Consider the following 21,102-nt stretch of genomic DNA (forward strand, 5'->3'; position numbering starts at 1 on the left):
CTAAATTTAGCAAGAATGTCACAAAGAATTCCATATTATATCGTCCTAAATTCGGTCTATTACGGTGATTTGGGCCTCCAGATTATTCAACAAACCTCACCTGAATACCCCTGGATTGATCCATCTGCGCAGCGAACTCTGGTAGCTTGCATACCCCAGTTCTTCCTTCGTGGGCTTTCCCACGTATAGCCTTTCTTTGCAATCTCTTGTAACGCTCTGCGAAGAAGAGCAGCCTTGACCCCACAGTGGCCTGACCGGCCACTGTGTTTGTACGGTGCAAGGAGGGGGCGGGGATGGCCAGAATACCATTGACCTACTCCATTCGGAATCCCCTCTCCTTCCTTCTGAATTTTTTCCTATTTTTTCGGTTTTATTTTCTCAGTACCCTCTATAAGTGTAAATGATAGTAAAAAAATTTATGTTCTGAAGCATGATTGTGTTTTTGGGCCCTTCTCTGAGTCATTATAGCCTTCGCCTAACAGAAAGGGCTAAAATGACTGAGTCGGGCGCGAAACATAGTTGTGCCCAAGAACATAGACTTTGTGTTATTTCATTGTAAAGGAACATTTGGACCCGAGCGTTATCTGAGAAGAAGGCTGGAGATACGTCGGACACTGCGATCTTTCAAATGTGCTCTCAGTCTCATCAGAGAATGAATGCGGACATTTAGATACCCTCCAAGGGATTCGAATGCCGTTTGTCAATACGTAGATGTCAATTGGTCACTCACTAAGCGAGTGCAATTCACAAGTGCTTATTTATTCCAAATTGCACGAGAAAAATCATGTGATTACGTATTAATAACATACATGAAACAATATATAAATATATAATTGTGCAGAAGCAAAGCGCTCGTATCAAGTAAAAAAATAATTTATTCAACCCGTTTGCTCGGTCAAAACAACCCCGTACGACCAAAAATATAATATACAATGATATTTTCACATCTTTAGGGCTTAAAAAGTTCAGAGTTCGGCCAAACAGCTCAAGGAATTGTTCAGTTTGTGTCTGAATCACTTTAGATGAAATGGAATCGTCGTTTGCGAGGTTTAATCATGTTTGCCTTCGGCGTAGAATCGCTCGAGCAAAGTGTTAAGCTGGGTCTGCCCGTAATTTTCACTTTCCTCGGCAATTTTCTTCTCTAAATACCACTTATTCTAAAACCGATAACCAAAGAGTAGTGCTGTTTACATTGTTTTCGTTGTTAGAGCTGTTTTTCAGCTGTTGTATTGTTGTCGTGGTGGCGAAAGAAAACCTACTTGAAACGCCGGCCATTGTTTCGCTAGCAAATTTTCAGCGCATCCAAATGTTACGACATCCGAGACTCGCATTTGATTGGCTATCTGTGAGTTTCTTTGATTATTGACCAATCAGAATGTCTGGTTTGTTAATTCTTTGCACTGAATTAACCTTCCTCCGCATTGAATTACCTGAAAACTGCATTTATCTTAACCAATCAGAACTGAGTAATTTTTTCATGCATATTTTTAGGAACAGTTTTCTCTCTCCCCCCCTATCTCTCCCCCTCTCTCCCCCCTCTCTCTCCCCCCCCTCTCTCTCCCCTCTGTCCCCCTCTCTCTCCCCCTCTCTCCCCTCTCTCTCCCCCACTCTCCCCCCTCTCTCCCCCTCCCTCCCCCTCTCTCTTAAGGGTAAAGTAAGCTCATTTTTGTTTCTATTTACTCAGACCACATGGACAATGGACAGCGAAATAACTAAGTGTGAATTTATTTCAGACAAATAGGAAGCTTTTTTCCCCTGTCTTTTAACTAAACTAATGCGTTATCTGCGTTCCTTTTGAGGTTAAGGCTCTTTTTCTTTAACAAAAATGAAAACATCATCAACACCGTGTCCCACCTCAACTCCCCCAGCCGAAAAAATAACTCTTGCATGTATTGCATGCCTATGATTTTACTGTTTGTCCAGTCCACTGTTTCTTCTTTTAACTTTGTTTGTTGCGATTATATTGAGAACTGTTTTTTTTTTTCACTCCTCTGTTTGGTAGTTTCGTTCAGTTGTATCTTGCGCATAGCTCGTTCTCTCCTCCGATTAAGTATATCATTCAAATCTTGTACAATGCTTTTCTCGTCTCTGTTTGATGTCCAAGTTAATATCTACCCCACTGTTTTTTTTTTAGCTAAAATTTGATTCCTATATTAGAATTTAGCCCTCTGTCCTTTTCCTTAACCCTTTAACTCCCATGAGTGACCAAGACAGAATTTCTTCTTACAATATCAACACAGAATCAAGCAGACAAGTGAGGAGAATAAAGAATAAAACTCAATTAGGGAACTACGGGCTGATCCAATACCAAATTCTCCAAATTGAAATCATAAGTATTTTATGGCAGACAGTAGGGAGAATTTCTAATGAGATCTTGGGAGTTAAAGGGTTAATTCCGGCTGATTGTCACGTTCATATCTTAGAAAGTGTTCGCACTCTTCTGTTTGACGCTAGTATCTCGCGCAATGTTTTCTCCTAATTTTATCTCAATCATTCGCTCACCGTTTCTCTTCTTCTCTATTTGTTAATACTTTTCTTTAATTATATTGCACTCTGTTTGTTCTCTTCCATTTAAATTTTAGATTAATATGTAGCTCCCTGTTCTCAACACTGTTTGATTTTTGCGGTAATTCTCAAGCATTTTTCTCTTTTCTGTCTGATTTTTACATAATTATCTTCTCTTTTTTTATTGTGTCTTCAGTATCTCGGCACTTTTTGTTCCCTCTTCTGTTAGTTTTTTATGTTATCATCTCCTGCATCCGTGAGCAGTCTTAATCACTCTTTAATGATCACGTGTGCGTCCAACGGGAGAATTGAAAACAGAATTATAATGATTTAAATCAAGGATTAATTTTGAGTTTTGACGAAACTTTGCCACATTCTCACATTTTTTTTACATTAAGCTAATTTCCTGCGTTTAGTTTTCTCATCCCAATTTATTGTAGATCCCTATTGATAGTATACTTAATAGATCACACGATCTAATTGCAGGTTTCATCGTCGCTGCCTTTCGATTAAGCCCTGTCTACAAAAGCACGCAAAATCTACTACTTAACTAAATCTTTGTGTAGGCTCAGTAGTCACTCTGTTTCTTCTCCGCCTTGTTGTTGTCCTCCTCGAGTTCTTCTTTCCTGAAAAAAACATTATAAATTTGTCACTATTTCAGCTTTAAAGTAAACGGAACAGATTTCCAATTAAAGAAAAGACTTTCTTCTTCAATTCCATTGGCTTTGATTATCCAAACTTGTCGAACATACCATGCTTGATACGAAAGTGACTTTAAGATGGACAATTAATTGTTATTTTTGTTGATTTTTCACAGATAAAGTGAACTTTTTCAGTTTCTCAAGTTACCTTCATCGTCATAACGCGTAGTATCGTATCGTATCGACCTTGAATAATTATTTCTCAATATATTGCATACAAAAGAAACGCTACTTCAAAGCCAATTTTAGAAAGCCTTCCGTGGAAATATTCTGGCTCTGAGCATTAGATAAAAACAACTTCTTTTCTTGGCATTTTATGGATGAAAGACAAAGACAAAAACAAACAACAAAATTAGGACAACTGAGTGAACTGAACAGGTTAAGTGTGCTAATCGGTTTATCGTAGAAAATTGCTCATTATAATCAGACTTACCCTTTTTTCATAAAATCGAATGTCACGTTATCCCCCATCAACACAAACGGAGCCCATTGGGAAGGTTTGGAGAATCCATTGCTTCTCAACCATTGAACGGCCTGGTGAAGAGATTCACTAGCACTTTCTCCACGCACAAGGTGTTTATAAAAATGTTTCATGAGCTTCGCCGTTGCTTTGTCTTCTATAGCCCACGATGCTACCAACACTGAACGTGCACCAGATGCTAAGAATGCTCGAGCGATTCCAATGACTCCTTCTTTTTTAACCAATCCACGCCTACTGTGACAACAGCTGAGTACTACCAGTTTAGCTCGCACTTGAACTCCTTCAATGTCGGACATTGTCAGGAGGTAGTCTTCCTCTTGTGGAGTACTGTTGGCAGTACACTGAGGAGAGAGGACAATCTCTCCTCTTTCGGCATTTCCATGCCCGGCAAGATGTATCAGACTCACTGAAGGTATCGCTTGAAGAACCGCCTGCTTTGTTGCGCGACTTCCTAATAAAGGCTGAACGCCCATCAGTTGACCAACCATCTCTGCTTCCTTACTTGCACAGAACAATGGTGTAATGTCAGTGAGACGTCCATTATAATGCACTTTGCCAACCGTAGGATCACCCACCACCAGTGCACCACTTTGACTGTGATAGTATGCTGGACATTCTTGAATGAGCCGGAGAGTCGTCAGTGACGGGACGATGCGTATTCTGTACTTCTCCGATAAATATTTTCCGGCTGGTTCATCACGCAAGGCAGCAAATGGGACTAGGTACGAAAAACGATCCGGTACAATGATGATTTCGGGCTCTGTAAGTAAATCTTCCACAGGTGCGACGATCCATTCGTAGCACAGATGATGACTTCTTCCGGTATCTTTAGTTTGGTCACCTCGCAAATTTGCTTGGCTCTCATCATAAACAGATGTCGTCACGTCGTCATCCAGCGATCGGTCCTCGCAGTTCGCTGTGGGTAAAACACCAAAGCATTTGGCGTTCTTTTTGAAAACTCCTTCCACTTCGCAAACTTGCTCAGCAATAAGAGTGTCTATTTTCACTTTGTCTGTTCTTCGAAAGAAAATATCTCCATTTGCTTTCAATACCCAGAGTAGTACTTGCCGATCTTCATACGAAATGTACAAAAAAGCACAGTTACTTTCTCTTCTTGCGATGTTTTCAATCCTGAACCATGATTGTGGATCAGCTGAGATGTGGCTTTCAGAAGAGTACTTGTCTGCCATGAGTTCTGCGAGGACTATTGCTCGTCCCAGCTCCTCAACATAGAGAGCATCTCGAAATTTTCCAGTATCACAAAGGAGGTGAGTGAGTAACTTGTAGGGAAAAGTACCGCGATGCCCCAACAGAGAAATTTCAAATCCACTGTTTCCTTTCTGAAGAGTTCTTATTTGTTCATATATTTCAATACCTTGGAAAAGATATTCCAATGCCTCCACAACCTTGAATTGCAATATCTTTAACACTGTAATATGGAGAAGGCTTTGAAACTCAGTCATTTTTAGTCCAATTTCGCTGCTTATGGAACAAGCTTTCTGTAAATAATATGCTGCCTTATTATATTCACCAAACGATAGGGATAGACGTCCAACGTGTAGGTATAGTTGTGCTTCGCACTCTCTAGTAACACCTTCTCCGCTGATTGTAAGCGCCTTTTCACAATGTTCTTTTGCCTTCTGACTGTCATTTATAAAACCAAAGACATGTGCCAAACCTATAAAAGCCTTAGCTTCAAGTTCTCTGTCACCAATTTCAATACTGACGCCGAGTGCTTTGCCCAAATGTTCTTTAGCTTGCCGATATTTATTAAGATTGCTGTACACCATTCCAAGACTGAAGTATGCCGAACCTTCTCTTCCTTTGCTGCCAATTTCTATTGCGATGGCAAGTGCTTTCTCGTGATATTCTCTAGCATCCTGATATTCGCCAAGGGAATCAAACACACTTCCGAGCTTCTCGTATTCTGTTCCTTCTCCTCCTCTGTCGCCAGTTTCTATCGCGATGGCAAGTGCTTTCTCGTGATACTCTTTAGCCTCCTGGTATTTGCAAAGGGAATCAAACACACTTCCGAGCTTCCCGTATCCTCTTCCTTCTCCTCCTCTGCCGCCAATTTCTATCGCGATGGCACGTGCTTTCTTGTGATATTCTTTAGCCTTCTGATTTTCCCCAAGGGAATGAAACACACTTCCGAGGTTCCCGTATCTTCTTCCTTCTCCTCCTCTGTCGCCAATTTCTATCGCGATGGCAAGTGCTTTCTCGAGATATTCTTTAGCCTTCTGATATTTGCCAAGGGAACGAAACACACTTCCGAGGTTCCCGTATATTGTTCCTTCTCCTCCTCTGTCGCCAATTTCTATCGCGATGACAAGTGCTTTCTCGTGATATTCTTTAGCCTTCTGATATTCACCAAGGGAATGAAACACATCTCCGAGGTTCCCGTATGTTGTTCCTTCTCCTCCTTTGTCGCCAATTTCTGTCGCGATGGCAAGTGCTTTCTCGTGACATTCTTCAGCATTCTGATATTCGCCAAGGGAATCAAACACACTCCCGAGGTTCCCGTATATTGTTCCTTCTCCTCCTTTGTCGCCAATTTCTATCGCGATGGCAAGTGCTTTCTCGTGATATTCTTTAGCATTCTGATATTTGCCAAGGGAATGAAACAGACTTCCGAGGTTCCCGTATCTTCTTCCTTCTCCTCCTCTGTCGCCAATATCTATCGTGATGGCAAGTGCTTTCTCGTGATATTCTTTAGCCTTCTGATATTCGCCAAGGGAATCAAACACATTTCCGAGGTTCTGGTATCTTGTTTCTTCTCCTCTTCTGTCGCCAATTTCTATCGCGAAAGCAAGTGCTTTCTCGTAATATTCTTTAGCCTTCTGATATTCGCCAAGGGAATAAAACACATCTCCGAGCTTCTCGTATGTTGTTCCTTCTTCTCCTCGGTCGCCAATTTCTATCGCGATGGCAAGTGCTTTCACGTGATATTCTTTAGCCTTCTGATATTCGCCAAGGGAATTAAACACATTTCCGAGGTTCCCGTATGTTCTTCCTTCTCCTCCTCTGTCGCCAATTTCTATCACGGTGGCAAGTGCTTTCTCGTGATATTCTTTAGCGTTCTGATATTCGCCAAGGGAATCTAACACACTTCCGAGGTTCCCGTAGGCTCTTCCTTCTACTCCTCTGTCTCCGATTTCTATCGCGATGGCAAGTGCTTTCTCGTGATTCTCTCTAGCCTTCTGATATTCCCCAAGGGAATGAAAGATATTTCCGAGGTTCCCGTAGGTTCTTCCTTCTACTCCTCTGTCGCCAATTTCCAGCGCGATGGCAAGTGCTTTCTCGTGAAATTCTTTAGCCTTCTGATATTCGCCAAGGGAATGAAACACACTTCCTTGCTTCCCGTATGTTGTTCCTTCTCCTCCTCTGTCGCCAATTTCTATTGCGATGGCAAGTGCTTTCTCGTGACATTCTTTAGCCTTCTGATATTCGCCAAGGAAATGAAACACACTTCCGAGATTCCCGCATGTAGTTCCTTCTCCTCCTTTGTCGCCAGTTTCTATCGCGATGGCAAGTGCTTTCTCGTGATATTCTTTAGCATTCTGATATTTGCCAAGGGAATGAAACACACTTCCGAGGTTCCCGCATGTTGTTCCTTCTCCTCCTTTGTCGCCAGTTTCTATCGCGATGGCAAGTGCTTTCTCGTGATATTCTTTAGCAATCTGGTATTCGCCAAGGTAATGAAACACATTTCCGAGGTTCCCGTATGTTGTTCCTTCTCCCTCTCTGTCGCCAGTTGCTATCGCGATGGCAAGTGCTTTCTCGTAATATTCTTTAGCCTTCTGATATTTACTGAGGCTAGCACAGACATTTCCGAGTCTCCCATTAGCCAGTGCTTGTTTTCTTTTGTGACCAATTGTTTTCATGATGGTTAGTGCGCCTTTAAAGAATTGCTTTGCTTCTATAAACCGGCTTTGTGCTTCATAAATGTCTCCTACTTCGATGATTAGTCTCCAAGCATGGTTAAATGTGTCAAGCAGTTTGGTGGCATGTCTTTCTGCGTCTGCGTAACCAGAGATGGCGTAGTAAGCATTGAATAGTACATCGGAGATTTCAAGGTGACTACCAGAGTCAAGTTTTTGAAGTAGAATTACACATTCATTACATAATTCAGTCGCTTGTAGGCCTCGATCAGTGTTCAGAAGAAATATGACGACATTTAAACCTATCTTGACCGATTTTAGGATTTCCGCAGCGTCACTCATTACGGCTCTCTCCTGTTTGTTGTCGTAGGAAAGAATCAATAAAAAAAGGAAGCTTAAAAAAGAAACACTGATAAATGTTCTAGTTTATAAAGTGTTTTAGGGAATTTGTGGTTGTCTTCCTTCTTCCTTTTTACAGATATCTGAGCGTAACATTCCTTTTTCACTTTTTTTTCAGACCAGTCACAAGTGTATCATCTGGGTTCAAATTACATCAGTCGTAGAGGAGATTTGGATACAGCTAAAGAAATGATGAATAAATTAGATCATGTAAGTTTTGTCAATGATTAACCACCCATCAATTATTTTGAAAAGAACATTTTTTGATTTAATACAGCATAAAATTGGGCAAAGAACAAAAATTCCGCCCAGCGTTTCAACCGCTTACAAAATGCTTTGTTTTTCAGGCGATAGAAAATCTTTCTGTTTCATTCAATTACATACGCGTTACTTCAGTAAGTCAAATACCAGCTTCTCCATATTTTTTGTTTTGTAAAATAGTAAAGTCAATTTCATTCATGGAAAATGAAACTGAGGAAGCAAGAAAAATGCAGAAATTAAAGAAAACGAACAGCTCACCTTTTGGAAACAGAACATGCCTTTTACACTGGTGCCTGATACCATGACTAATGAAAAAAAGTTAAGAAAATGAAATGAAATGAGACTTTCCCAGACAAACAAACGTAAATGCAAATAGCTGGTGTAATAACGTTTTACTTGCACGATTGGTGAGAAGAAATCATCAAAATAGGAAAAAAATGGAAGAAAGATTGTTTCCTAAGTTTCCCATAAGATTCATCAAATAACATACGGGATCCTCTTATTTTAAATCATCACAGAAGTGATGAACTTGTTGTTTCTCCTTACAATATCAATATACCATATAGCAACGCTGAGGGTAGACACTCATCAATCAGAGGATGTTATCTTTATGAGTAGCAAGTTTTTATCCAAAAAATGTTAACTCATAATGTTTATGAAATAAATTTTTAGCCGCTCACCTTTAAAAACTAAAAGATCTCTGGATAGTTAGGAGACCAAAATCACAAAACTGATATAAACTTTCTCTGCAAAGCAATGAAGAATGCGAAGAGCTACTGTAAGATTGAATAGGAAAATTATCGGTTAAAAGTAATCATTATAAACCTAATAAGGATGGAACTTACATTACAGCTTGCCCATAGGAGATCTCCATAAATACTGGAGCTCACATATCATTGACAAGAGTTTGGTGGTTTTAATTTTGCTTTGCTCGGTTTTTAAAACCATCAAGTTACAGAAGTGAGGAACATGTTGCTTCTCTTTCCAATATCAACATATTATTCAGTGAACAAGCGACGAGAATACTTATCAGCTGAGGGTTTTTTCTTTATACAACATTAAATTCTCCCTACTGACAAGCGAGGTAATGTGAGGGAGCTAGAAGGAAGAGTTGCTGATAAGATCATAAATTTAAAGTGCAGACCTTATTATTTCGCTATCCAAATCAAAAATTGATTCCAGTTTGGAAGCTCTCCACAAATATTACTAGATTGTTTGGAGTTACAACTCTTTCCTCATTGATTTTGCTATATTTAAACCAGATGTATATTTTCCGAAGCAGGAAAATAATAACTATTACTATAAATTTAGTTTTTTTGCTGGTAACCCTTTCAAAAATAAACACGCTTTGTTTGAGTGATGAGACCAAAAGTGGCGAGAAACAGAGATAAATGCAAGCAGCTCGTGTGAGAACAAGGTTCTGAGTTTGACCGGTCTAAGACAAGAAACTATACTCTGCTGTTGATAATCTCTTGGTGTGAGATATATCGATATGACTTTCTATTTCGCCCATAGCGTCGTTGAAAAACATTGAAACGCTTTTCTTTCCACATGAAAAATCGCTGTCCTTTAATTCAATTCTTGTTACGCCTGATTTGAGCAGTGATAATCTGACAAAAGTGAAAAAAAGTAACTTTACCGGTGAAACTAAGAATCGTTTGGAAAACCTAAAACAGAACCACGTCGCCTTCTAACTTCCCCGTAATTTGAATAAAAAAACAGGACATCTTCGTGTTCTTTTTTTTTTTAAGATTTCAGATTTAAAAATCTGATTTTCCGGTTCATTAATCGCGTCTCTGCTTTTACTCTTTCACTCCCAGACTATGAAGCCAAAGAACTGTTTAACGTGCAATTTCTCCCTACAGTATTAATATATTCTTCAGCCAAAAGTTTTGGGGAAGGAAAAAAAAACTTATCAGCTGGAAGGTGTCAAATTGACGCAACGCTTCACGCGATGAAGATATGAATTTTTAGAAAAGGAAAAGTCCTGGTATCTCATCAGTATCTAGATAATAAACTCTGTGTTACAACTGACACTGAAAAACTTTGAGCTACATATGAAGGCCAAGGAAACAACATTAGAAGAGTCGGTCCATACGAAGATTTTATGAGGAGATCCACGGCTGTTTCGCGATGGAAATTTAGTTCGCGCATGCGGTCTACAGGAAACATCGAGTTAATTATTACTTCTCTGGTTGATACAAAATTATGCATTTGCATAAATCTAGCGTCCATGGCAACCCCTCGGGCTAATATATAGTTTAGCCAATGAAATCTTGCTGCGTATCTAATGTATGCGAGTGAAATTTCGCATGGCGGATACTTACACATGGAAGAGGCACTTGCCGTCGAAAATTTGAGTAAAATCGGTCAAATTTTGCTTGTGTTCGACGAAAACACGTTGCTATGGTGGAGTCTAACAAGCACATCCTATTAAATCAACTGAAAACTTTGATTTAAATTTGGAAAAGGCTCGAATTTTTTACAGCAAAGCAAGAGTCAAAAGAGAAGACTTTAAACCTTACTGAACAACTGACAGAGGTAAGTGTTTTAATCCGAATTGTTTGAGACTCCATTCGAGGAGGCGCTTTTAATATGTTAAGATCGGCCGTTATGCGACTCCATTTTGAATCTCGGAGGTACCGAATTTCAAGCGAAATAGTCGACTGGAAAGGTTTAGTTTTGGTTCCAAAGAGTGTGGTAACACTTTTATTTGTCTAAATTACAAGTTGAGCAAATAAATTACACTAAATTTACACACATAGAACTCGTTCTTAGTCAACGAACCGATACATAGCTAGTGTAAAGGAAAGAGTTTTACTCGTTCGCTTTTCGTTTTAAATTTCTTTCTTTAGGTTTGGGAGCTTTCCCTGCCAGTTCCGGACTCGTGGCAATGTGGTGGTTGACAAGGATTTGACGCAATCTGGTGTCCTTTTTCTTCACATGGTCAAAATGCTGGGACTGGGTATTGAATTCAGAGTGTATTCCTTCAATCCCTTGTTCACCGTAGAATTCAAGGCCCGGTGTCCGGTCGTTTCGATACAAAGTCGATTCGATGCAAACTGAAGGCGTTTCGATACAAGTAAAATCGAGAAAAGTTCATTTGAAGTGTTTTAGTTGTCGTGTTTGATATTTTCGATCGATCGACGTTGTAATACCCAGTTTTCCCGCGACTCGATCGAACGAGTTGTATTACTCAGTTTCCCCGCGGCCAAAAAGAGCAAACTTTATCGAATATTTTTTTATATTACTAAAGTACGTTTACATTGATCATGACTTTTGCACATTTGGTTGCTCCTAAAAGAGCCATTTTTAGCGACCTGAAATCGTCCAAAGTGAACGCACTGGAACTGGTCGCCGCGCTGTCTAGCTGTGGCCCTACATGGGTTGACCTTGGGGCAGATGGAACACTGCCAGTCAGTGACTAAGCCTCGCCTTCTTTGCAGGGTGTAGCTGTACCCCTGGCTGTCTATCATCTTCGGCCGGCCTCTTTTGGAACTGTTCTCCACGATCTCGTAGGTCACGGCGAAGGAAGACGACGTCTCAGCTGGAGTGGGGTCATGAGGTGACTATTATGCATGATCATTACTGTACTGGTTCTCCACATCAGGCTGGGATTCTTCGGGGTTCTCAGTTCGCGTACTCTCCGCATCAGGGTGGGATTCTTCGGGGTCAATGAAGGTAAGTTCTAGAGCTCCTGATTCCAGGTAGCTGTAAGGATCGGCGTAGGATTCCGAATGCGAACACTGCGCACTGTCAGTCAATTTCTTTTCCATGTCGAACAGCTGCCCGGTAAACTTTTTGCGATATACCTATTGAATCAAAGTAAAGATCTAAATTAGGATAACGTAAATACAGTAAAGGTCTCTAAGTGTCAGAGTATATAAGCGGCAAACTCAAATACCAATAATAGGTGTAATAGTGTTGAAAACTTACCGGTGTTGCAGATTCGATGATTCCAGCGAAAACATCCATCACATTGAATGGCTTGCTGTCTGGGCCGAACAGGTTCCTCGCATACCATGCAGTTCAAAATCTGCGCAGACACCATCCCGATAACTCGTTAAAACTCGTAAAAACTCAAAATCTTTTGTTAACGATCGTGATCGTATGATCGAATGAACATTCTACAGGTCCCAGTGTGTTTTATACACTGATATCAGTTAGTTTAAAACGTTTGGATTCTTCTATTCGCTATTTATGGGGTAAAATTAGCAAGTTTCTTAAAACAATTGGTTTACACGTCTATTGATATGATAATTTACAAACCCGCCTACCCACGCGCCAGAATGACTGCTATTTTCTCACGGGTCCGTCGCTTCACCAACTTACACGACATTATTGATAGTATTTGTGTTTCTTGATCTTAGGCGTAATATGCGCTGGAGTTATAGAAAAAGTCTCAAAATCGTTTGTATAAATCTCTGTTCTCGATAAATAAACCAAACCAAAACTTAGTCTCGTTTACGTGTTCTCATTGCGTAGGAGGCTTTGGTACATGTGGAGGTTCTCGGAGGTATGGGTTTGTTTTATTTACAACGGAGGTTTGTGCTCGCTCTAGTATGGTATTCTGCATCGAAACGATTTGAAGTGACGTGAGTTTGTATCGAATCGACTTAACATTTGTGACGAATTTACTTCGATTTGTATCGAAACGGCTTGTATCGAAACGACTTTGTATCGAAACGACCATGAACCCGAGGCCCATGTGCCATTGTCGAAGAAAAGGGCAAATATGTTCTTCTAGCATATGCAGCTTGGGTGTGATTGTCATGTCTGGGAATTTTTCCCTAAGGAACTGAAGAAAATTTGTGATGTCTTCTTCTGCAACATGAAAACAAGAAAAGGTGGACTTAAGACATGATCTTATTACTGTATTCATGTTTTCCATAAAAGTCAGGTTTTTTTCTTTCACTTACCTAGCTTATCAATCTTGCCATCATTGAGATAGTCTGCACTGTCATAGACAAAGTGGCAAGCAGCGAATAACTTGAAAACTTATCCGAATTTCATGCTAATTTCTCTTGCTTGAGAAAGGAAGAAAGGACACAGCTCCTCTGTTTTTGTCACCACAGCACTGCATAGTTTAATGATGTTGTCTTCCTACCAAAAAAACAAATGCAACAATTCAATAGCATTTTGTGACTCAAAAAATTCCTACTCTGAGGGTAGAATTTGTGTTACCTTGCAGCAAGTGTGTACATGGTTATCAGTGAATGATTTTCCACGATAAACTTGTCTCTCAACATTCATTTTCTTGAGAATCTCATCCAAATGAACTGATAGTGGTCCATTGGCATTCTCAAAGGCAGCCAATTCCATTTGTTCATCTGCAAGCTTTTCCTATAATGTTGAGATAATACTATTTAAATCTGGGTTACTTGACTTACTGCTTAGTAGCTATAATTTGATAATTTGAGCCAGTGTAATATTACAAATAAATGATATCTAGAATAAAATCATAACCTCTTTAACTAAAAAATTAAGATGGGTTTGAAACATGTGAAATGGATTTGAGGGATTGTACAGCTATGATACTGGAAAGCACAAATATATTATTGTTACCTCCTCCTTTGCATTTCCAATGAGTTTGTCTATCTCCTCCTGTAGTAGTGTAAAGTAGGCAGGCATGATATTAACATTAGCATGCAGACTTTATAAATACAGCAACTCCTGTAAATAATTGGCTTTTTCATTAAATTGTTGTGCTTGTCTGGTATGTAGTTGGGCAGCTCTGAATGCCTGGATTTTTTCACCATTCCCTCATCACTGTCTCCTTCTAGCAACATTTGAATTTTTTTGTCCAGCTCAAAGCACTGGTTTTCTAGTTCATCAAACAGTTTCTTAAACACACCCAAGCTAATGTGAAGTCCAGGAACACAAACCTGAAATAGACAACTATTTAGTTAGGTGTCCTGTAAGTCCCTCTTCAAAGCAATAAAATAAACTCTTGTATCTTACTTTGTTCAATTCAATGTCCATCAGTTTCTCGTGAATCATATTGTGATAAAACTTCTGTCGACTTGTGACAGAGCCATCTGCTACAAACTTATCATAATCCTCTTGAATGTTTTCAAGACTTCGTTTTTCAGCATGCCCACGTTTATGGCAAGAGACTTGCATTACTTCATGATTTATCTTGCACCAAAGACATGGATATTTGCCTGCAAATACAATTCTCAAAGTGGAAACCTGTTTCACAGAAATAGTAATGTAGAGTAGAGGCTACATTTATATTCTTTTATCGAACTGCAAAATCATAATTATTTTTATATGTGAATTATTGTCTAGATCATACCTGAGGCACCAGCTATTCCAAATAACTTGCATAGGAACTCACAGTCACCAAACAGGAAAACCACTTTTCTTTTTACCTCTAGAAATGGGCAAAAAAAGAAGAATTTAATTGATATTATGCTATTTCAAGTCTCTATTTTCCAGACTAACTAAAAGTGTGGTACATTTTTTTTTTACTTACGCCCAGGTTGCTTCTTTCAAGGTGTTTACTTGTTCTTTATATTTCACTAAGGCTGTCTTTAAATTAGCCCAACTATCTTTTGCATGGAAAATGGAAATGACCACTGTGTTGGTTTTAGAATTTGGATGCCTCAGGTTAGCAATCTGGAAGGCCATTTTAAATGATCCACCACCAGCATCTCCTCCAAGTTTTATGTGCACTTCATTTTCTGGGATTGCATTGTCCATGTCAGCCTTCCATTCCTAAAGTGATAACCAACTCTGATTAGACTATAATTCACAGCAATAGGCAACAGCTAACTTTGTTTAATTTCAATCATTTATCTAGTTAATGCATTTACTTTTTTTTAACTATTTCTTTATTATCATACTTTTCATTTTCACTCAGATGAAGATGCATGAATTGGTTCAGGTCTGTAACATAACCAAACTCTGCTTCCCTGACCTCTGGATGGCAACCTGGTTTTTTGAATTCAAATGGGACCATTTAACAAACCGAGTTGGCAGGGTCAGTGATAGACTGAACTGCTTTCGTTGGCTTATTTCACTCTCTGAGGATAGTCCCCATTGATCAAACTATCTGTAGAGACATAATAGTTATCATAATTTTGTAAGCAGATTGAGGGTATTCAGTCAGTTGGTAAATTTGGATACAAACTCAAAACAGTTACTGTTACTGATATCTAATGTCTTCGGAAAATCTTTGGGGTTTTTAATGATTTTTTTGTTCATGTTTTTCTTACCTCCTTAGCTTTCTAACTTTGTACCATGTTTCGCCAAGGTCTGCTTTCATTGCCAGGATGTCACCTCTTGGAATGGCGATTTTAAATTCCTTTCCCAAGGCCTTCCTTCAGTAGTGCTTCCCTCTCCAGTCTGCCCATTGCACGTAGTTCATCTTTCAACTGGGTACCAGCTGCACCACCACTGACAGCTGTCCTGGTCTCTGCTACTACCTTTGATCTATGTCTAGCAGTTTTCCTTGTTACCTCATCAGTTGTTTTCCTTGTCTTGGTCCTTTTCACTAATTCTAAGGGCTGAAAATGAATTCTTATCTTCTGTTTTGAAAAATGAATGTCTTAATTTTTAACTTTAAAAAAATATTTTATTATTGAGGAGAATAGTTGCCCCATCCTGAGACTGTGAAAGGAACTGTCGAATGATGAACAATCCAATTTCCTCCTTTAGGGATGTATAAGCTTCCTTTGGGCTGGTTAGTAGTTGATCAACTGTCAGTTGTTGTCTGCAGGTTGTATTTGTATCAGTGGTGGTTGTAGGTTCTGCTTGAAGTGATGGTACATTTACTGGTGCTGGTCCCTTTTCCTCTGCTGCAGGTATGGGTTTCACTGGTAGGAGGGATGGTGTCACTGGAAATGATCTTTGTGAAGGGGTTAAGACGTGTGCAGGTGCTGTTGTAGGGTTTTGAAAGCAACATTCTTGATGCCGAGGTAGTTGGTGAAGTTTTACTGTGTGTTTACAGGTAGGACATCGAAAATCTAACTCTGAAAGTATGGTGCGAAGAACAAAAGGGGCTGGCTCAATGAACTCATTAGGATTTACAATGACAATTCGGCACACTGAGCAAAGGGATCCACACATTTCAAAAGAAAATGACAAACAACTAGCACAAAATATGTGTGGAGTTCGACGTTTTGTCTGGACTGGTTGATCAAGTACCTCTTTGCAAATTGGGCACATATACTCATGCTTGATGTTTTCAACAAAATGTTCTGGGTAAAGAGGTTTTGATCCTCTAAAGCTTTGTAGATTCTTTACCTCCTCAGAGAATGAGAGTGAGGCTGGGTCAGGTTGGAAGCTTAAAGTGTCGGACATTCCTTCCACCATTTCCACTTGTTCCTTGGGTTCAGCTGAGTCCTCTCTGGGTTTTATTCCAGGTTTAGTCTTCTTTTTCCTACCAGGTTTCTGTTGATCTTTAAAGAAACTGCAGATCTTAAAGTTTCCAGAACGTTTGGGTGGAGGCCACACATTGATTGCAAGGCGTATGCCCTCTTAAAGCAAGCTTGTAACACTTGTGGCAGAACTTAGGAGGGCACATGTCAAGGTCATCTTTATGAACTTTGACACCAAAGCTGTGAAAATAATCTCCGTCTTATCAGCGCAAAGAAAACTGTTCTCATACTTATCTTTTACCTTCTTCAATCGCTCTCCACAAATTCGGAAAATTTTTTCCAATATTTGTTGATGTTCAGAGACCAAAGTTAGCCATCTGAATGTACTAATCGAACCTAGTTCTAAACTAAACTTGGATTAAGCAACGCAGTTCTAAGTTGACTCAAGATATGTTCCGAAGTTCCTTTTTCCGGCCTTTTATTACTTCAGAAGGGTACACCCTTAGGGTTCGTACCTTGTTTCAGGAAGGGGTGTCTATTTATCTCTCTCGATCGGTTCTTCAGGGGTGCGGGAATATTTGCATTCTTGTGTTATTGCGTGTAGTTCGTTCCATTTGAAGGGGGAGGGAATATTCGCCAAAAACCATGTTAATCACGGCCAAGAAGAACGATTTAACTATCAGATCAAAGCACAAATGGTAACATATAATTGTAAGGTTTATTATCCGTGATCATGATTGAAATTTTGGCCGAAAGAAAGGTCTTGTCCGTGCTTTCACTATTTCACGCAGCTCCCTGTGACAGATCGATGACGTACACTTTTCGGGAAGGAAATCACACGCACGTAGTTCGACTTTCTTGCACGTAACAGAAGGCCGTGGACATTTTATCAGTTTGTCATACATCGTGTATTCTTTGTTTAGCCCATAGGTTAGCATGAGATCATTAGAAGGATAAATTCGCGTAGTTCAGGGGCATTAGTTCGAGGTCAAAGGGGAGATGGACGCCATATTTACTATTTCGGTGGTAATGTGTAATCGCAGATTACACCGCTCAAAACAATTCGGATTAAAATGTCATGATACAGAAACTAATGGCAAAGGAGAGACGTAAAGCCTGAGTCGTTCCTTTACTGAAAGAAAAATTCGAATCAATCAGATTCTTGCCTGAAAAAAAGAAGACCTCAGAAAGGCGATGAGTCATCTCGCGTCAAAACAAGATGCTATTAAGCTGTCGCATAGTTAACTATCCCGCTCGTGCAGGTCTGCGCATGAGTTAGCTATTTCCTTGGGCTTTGCGCATATACTTTTTGCGGCCTAGTTATCAGTGGCCTCTTTCTTGTTGAGCCGTTAACGTACATTTTCAGCGGTTTCAAACTGAAAATGTCAATCTGACATGCGTGAACTAAATTTCAACTGGCGGGCGTTTTGAAACAGCCGTGAGACCGGCCAAGGAAACAACACTAGAGGAGCCGGTCCAAACGGAAATTTTATGAGAAGACGCAACACTTCATTCTCTAAAAATATTTCAAATATATCAGGAGTCCTGAGATATTTGTTACATTTACAAAGGAGACTTAGTAAGATCATGGAAGTTAAAGTCCTAAAATTGAGATTATCATTTTATTTTGCAGACTATGTTCAGTTGAAGTCAAGTTTTAAGCAACAAATCTTTGCCAAAATCTAAGATTATTTGGAGGTTAAATCCCACTGGCTTTGAATGTCCAGTGCAAAACATTTCAGTTTTGTAAGGCGGGAAAGATTGTTTCTAAATATATTTTTTTAATACTAACCTTTTACACAAGAAGCTCAAAAAAAGAACACAAAAAAAGTCCGTTCAGAAACCTGAAAATCAATCGCTCATCATCCTCTCCATAAATTAAGCACGCAGGGTTGAATTATCAAACAGACTAGATTTCCCACTTCGAATTAATTTGAAATTTAGCAATACTATGCTAACTCAATTAGCATTGGTAATTAGTCCCTAGGGATTTTGGATATAATAGATTGTTTTGTATCACTCCTTGTCACTTCACTTGAGGCCTTGGGCTGTGTACTGCTTGAAGCGTTCTATAACTTTTTTCGACGGATCAATCCGACATGGCGGAACAAGTTCCCCAAGCCGTTGCCGGTAGAGCGATAGCTCAAGTTGTTCAAAATCCTCAACCTGCTCAAGGCGAACCTGCCGTGGCGCAGCAAGCTCAGGACCAACCTTTGGCACAACAAGCTCAGAATCAAGAGGTATGCATCTTTTTCTGTTTCGGATACCATGTGGTTGATTATATTTCAGTGGCTAATTTTTATCGGTAGAGTTTAGATTTGGTTTACTTTCTGTAGATGTGAAATTGTGTCAGGCCTGCGGGGCCGTGAAAGTTTTTTCTTTGCCTGCGGGGCCGTGAAAGTTTTCTTTGCCTGCGGGGCCGTGAAAGTTTTTTCTTTGCCTGCGAGGCCGTGAGAGTTTTCTTTGCCTGCGGGGCTGTGAAAGTTTTCTTTGCCTGCGGGGTTGTGAAGTTTTCTTTGTCTGCGTGGCCGTGAAAGTTTCTTTGCCTGCGGGGCTGTGCAGAAAGTTTTCCTTTGCCTGCGAGGCCGTTAAAGTTTTCGTCCCCTGTGGGGCCGTGTAGGAAGTTTTTTTTTTCTTTTGCCTGAGAGGCCGTTTGGATTTATTTGCCTGCGGGGCCGTGGAAGTTTCCTTTGCTTAGGAGGCCGAGAAATTTTCTTTGTCTTCGTAGCCGTGAAAGTTGCTTTGTCTGCGGGGCTGTTAAAGTTTTTTCTTTGCCTGCGAGGCCGTGAGTTTTTTCTTTGCTTGCAAGGTCGTGAAAGTTTCTTTGTCTGCACTGTCATTTAAAATTTTTTTTTTTTTGGTGCTTCGGGGGTCGAAAATAGTTTCGGTGTTTTGCTTTTTGGAATGAAATGCTTTATGTTCACCTTCGGTTGTGGTAGTGTGATGCTGGCGCGCAATAATAAATTTTTTTTTTCTCTCCTTTAGCCTTTATTGTTTTTGTGGCTTGAATTTTACTTTGTAGCCCCTCGTTTAAGAAATTGCTTGCTGATGTAGAAAGTTCTGTTGCCGTGCTTTGCTTCGTTGGACTGTGATGCCTGAGCATCAGTCGCCGTTCATTTGCTTGTGCAAGCTTACGTGTAGTAGCTTTTAGTTGTACGGTATGTAAAAAAAAAAAAACGAAAGACTGCTCTGCCGTTGTGTGTTTTTAAAATATTTTTTGGCCTGTGAGGCTAGGAGCGTTCATCGTTATTGCTGGAAGTTTGAGGTTTTGATAATTTAATTTAATTTTTATTTAATTTAATCTAACTTAATGTAATGTAATATTTCATAACTTGTAATCTAATCGGTGTTGTTCTTTTTCAGCCTGTATTATACTGTGCTTGATCAGTTATGAGATTAAGTAATGAAAAGAAAGGCAATGAATGGATCAGTGATTTTTTATCTTGCCTTTTGAATTCCGTTATATAGGAGGAGGGTGATCTTGCTCGTGTCTTAGAGAGACTTAAGAAGTTGGAAGATTCCCAAAAGAAATCTGTTGAATCAGTGTTGGAGGATTTACAGCACCTAATACGTTCTCCGTTGTTCCAGAAGGACCAGGCAATTGATTACCTAGTGAATCTGAAGATTGTGGCCAAGGAAACAAAACACGCGAAAGCTGGATTTTATTCTGCAGTGCTAACAGCAATGCAAAATAAAATGTGGGCCTCAAACATGCAATTTAAGCGCTATCTTGAAGCCCTCTTAGGAGATAAGGAGGATGAAGTGGTACTCAAGCGGATTGCTGCCGTAGATAAAGCGTTGCGAGTGCCTGGAGTTGGTGCAAATCGTTTCATGCCAAGGGGGAGAGGCAGGGATAGATCACAAGTCCAGTGTTTTCAGTGTGGCCTATATGGGCATTATCAGAGGTTCTGTTCCTCGCGTCCACAGCCTAAGAGGCCTCGCCTTTATAATCAAGGAGTTGAGGCACCTCAAAAATAATGAATGTATTGACAGGATTAAGGCGTTTTCCCAATGTTTTTTGATCAGTTTCAAGTATTTATGCCGTGTGTTCCTCGGCATTAAAGGCTCCCTTTTCATTGTGTCAATCGGTGTCTGTTGTTGTTTCAATTTTAATTCACTCTTGTAAGTTTTGGATCGGGGTAGAGTAGCTCCTGCTGGTTCATCACATATGGTGACCACCAGACGACCTGTTTTCAGGCGAATTGAGGCTGCTCCCTCCTGATCGGGAACCCCTGGTCTTCCCATAGGTGATCTCTCTTTTTGCCCTCTTTTCCTTAGATTTTGGGTGGTACTAAGCGTGAAGCTGCTGTGGATAACTTTTACGTTCTTACGGAATTTCAACTACAGACAACGGCAATTAAACCAAGAAACGAGACCCTATAGGTGGATATGACTGGGGTTCCCGTTCAGGGGGGTGCGGCTGCGTGTTGGGAAAGTGTTATCTCATCTGGTAAGGTTCCGGATCTGGGGACTTTACATTTAAGGGATCCGGATTCCTTTGTGGCAGGTGGTCTTCACCGTAATTCAGCCGCCTGGGAGCTGGTACTTGA

At 40.1% G+C, this 21,102-nt stretch overlaps 2 protein-coding genes and 1 pseudogene across 2 annotated transcripts; 1 reads left to right on the plus strand and 2 right to left on the minus strand.

Moving 5' to 3' along the window:
* Window positions 1–3,073: 3,073 nt before the first annotated feature.
* Window positions 3,074–7,910, minus strand: LOC131775078 (tetratricopeptide repeat protein 28-like). Its single transcript, XM_066158803.1, has 4 exons — window positions 7,319–7,910; window positions 6,405–6,604; window positions 3,640–5,807; window positions 3,074–3,131 (listed from the first exon to the last, which is right to left on the minus strand). Exons 1-4 carry the CDS (start codon window positions 7,908–7,910, stop codon window positions 3,074–3,076), a joined length of 3,018 nt encoding a protein of 1,005 aa, XP_066014900.1.
* Window positions 7,911–13,226: 5,316 nt separating this feature from the next.
* On the minus strand, window positions 13,227–15,568 carry LOC131784612 (uncharacterized; annotated as a pseudogene).
* Window positions 15,569–18,633: 3,065 nt separating this feature from the next.
* LOC136277120 (uncharacterized) lies at window positions 18,634–20,530 on the plus strand. The gene is made up of 2 exons (XM_066158804.1): window positions 18,634–18,792; window positions 20,021–20,530. Exons 1-2 carry the CDS (start codon window positions 18,652–18,654, stop codon window positions 20,528–20,530), a joined length of 651 nt encoding a protein of 216 aa, XP_066014901.1. The 5' UTR covers window positions 18,634–18,651.
* The last annotated feature ends 572 nt before the right edge of the window (window positions 20,531–21,102 follow it).

Source organism: Pocillopora verrucosa, chromosome 12 (assembly GCF_036669915.1).
Source record: "Pocillopora verrucosa isolate sample1 chromosome 12, ASM3666991v2, whole genome shotgun sequence".
NCBI classification, from domain to species: Eukaryota; Metazoa; Cnidaria; class Anthozoa; order Scleractinia; family Pocilloporidae; genus Pocillopora; species Pocillopora verrucosa.

Excerpts from the sequence above, each read along its gene's own strand:
- LOC131775078 (XM_066158803.1), bottom strand. The coding sequence starts at position 7,910 with ATGAGTGACGCTGCGGAAATCCTAAAATCGGTCAAGATAGGTTTAAAT. Across the intron at positions 5,808-6,404 it reads CCCTTGGCGAATATCAGAAG|AAGGCTAAAGAATATCACAA; the intron begins GCTAAAGAATAT and ends GGGGAAAATCAG. Across the intron at positions 3,132-3,639 it reads TTCGATTTTATGAAAAAAGG|GAAAGAAGAACTCGAGGAGG; the intron begins GTAAGTCTGATT and ends TGTTTTTTTCAG.
- LOC136277120 (XM_066158804.1), top strand. The coding sequence starts at position 18,652 with ATGGCGGAACAAGTTCCCCAAGCCGTTGCCGGTAGAGCGATAGCTCAA. Across the intron at positions 18,793-20,020 it reads AACAAGCTCAGAATCAAGAG|GAGGAGGGTGATCTTGCTCG; the intron begins GTATGCATCTTT and ends TCCGTTATATAG.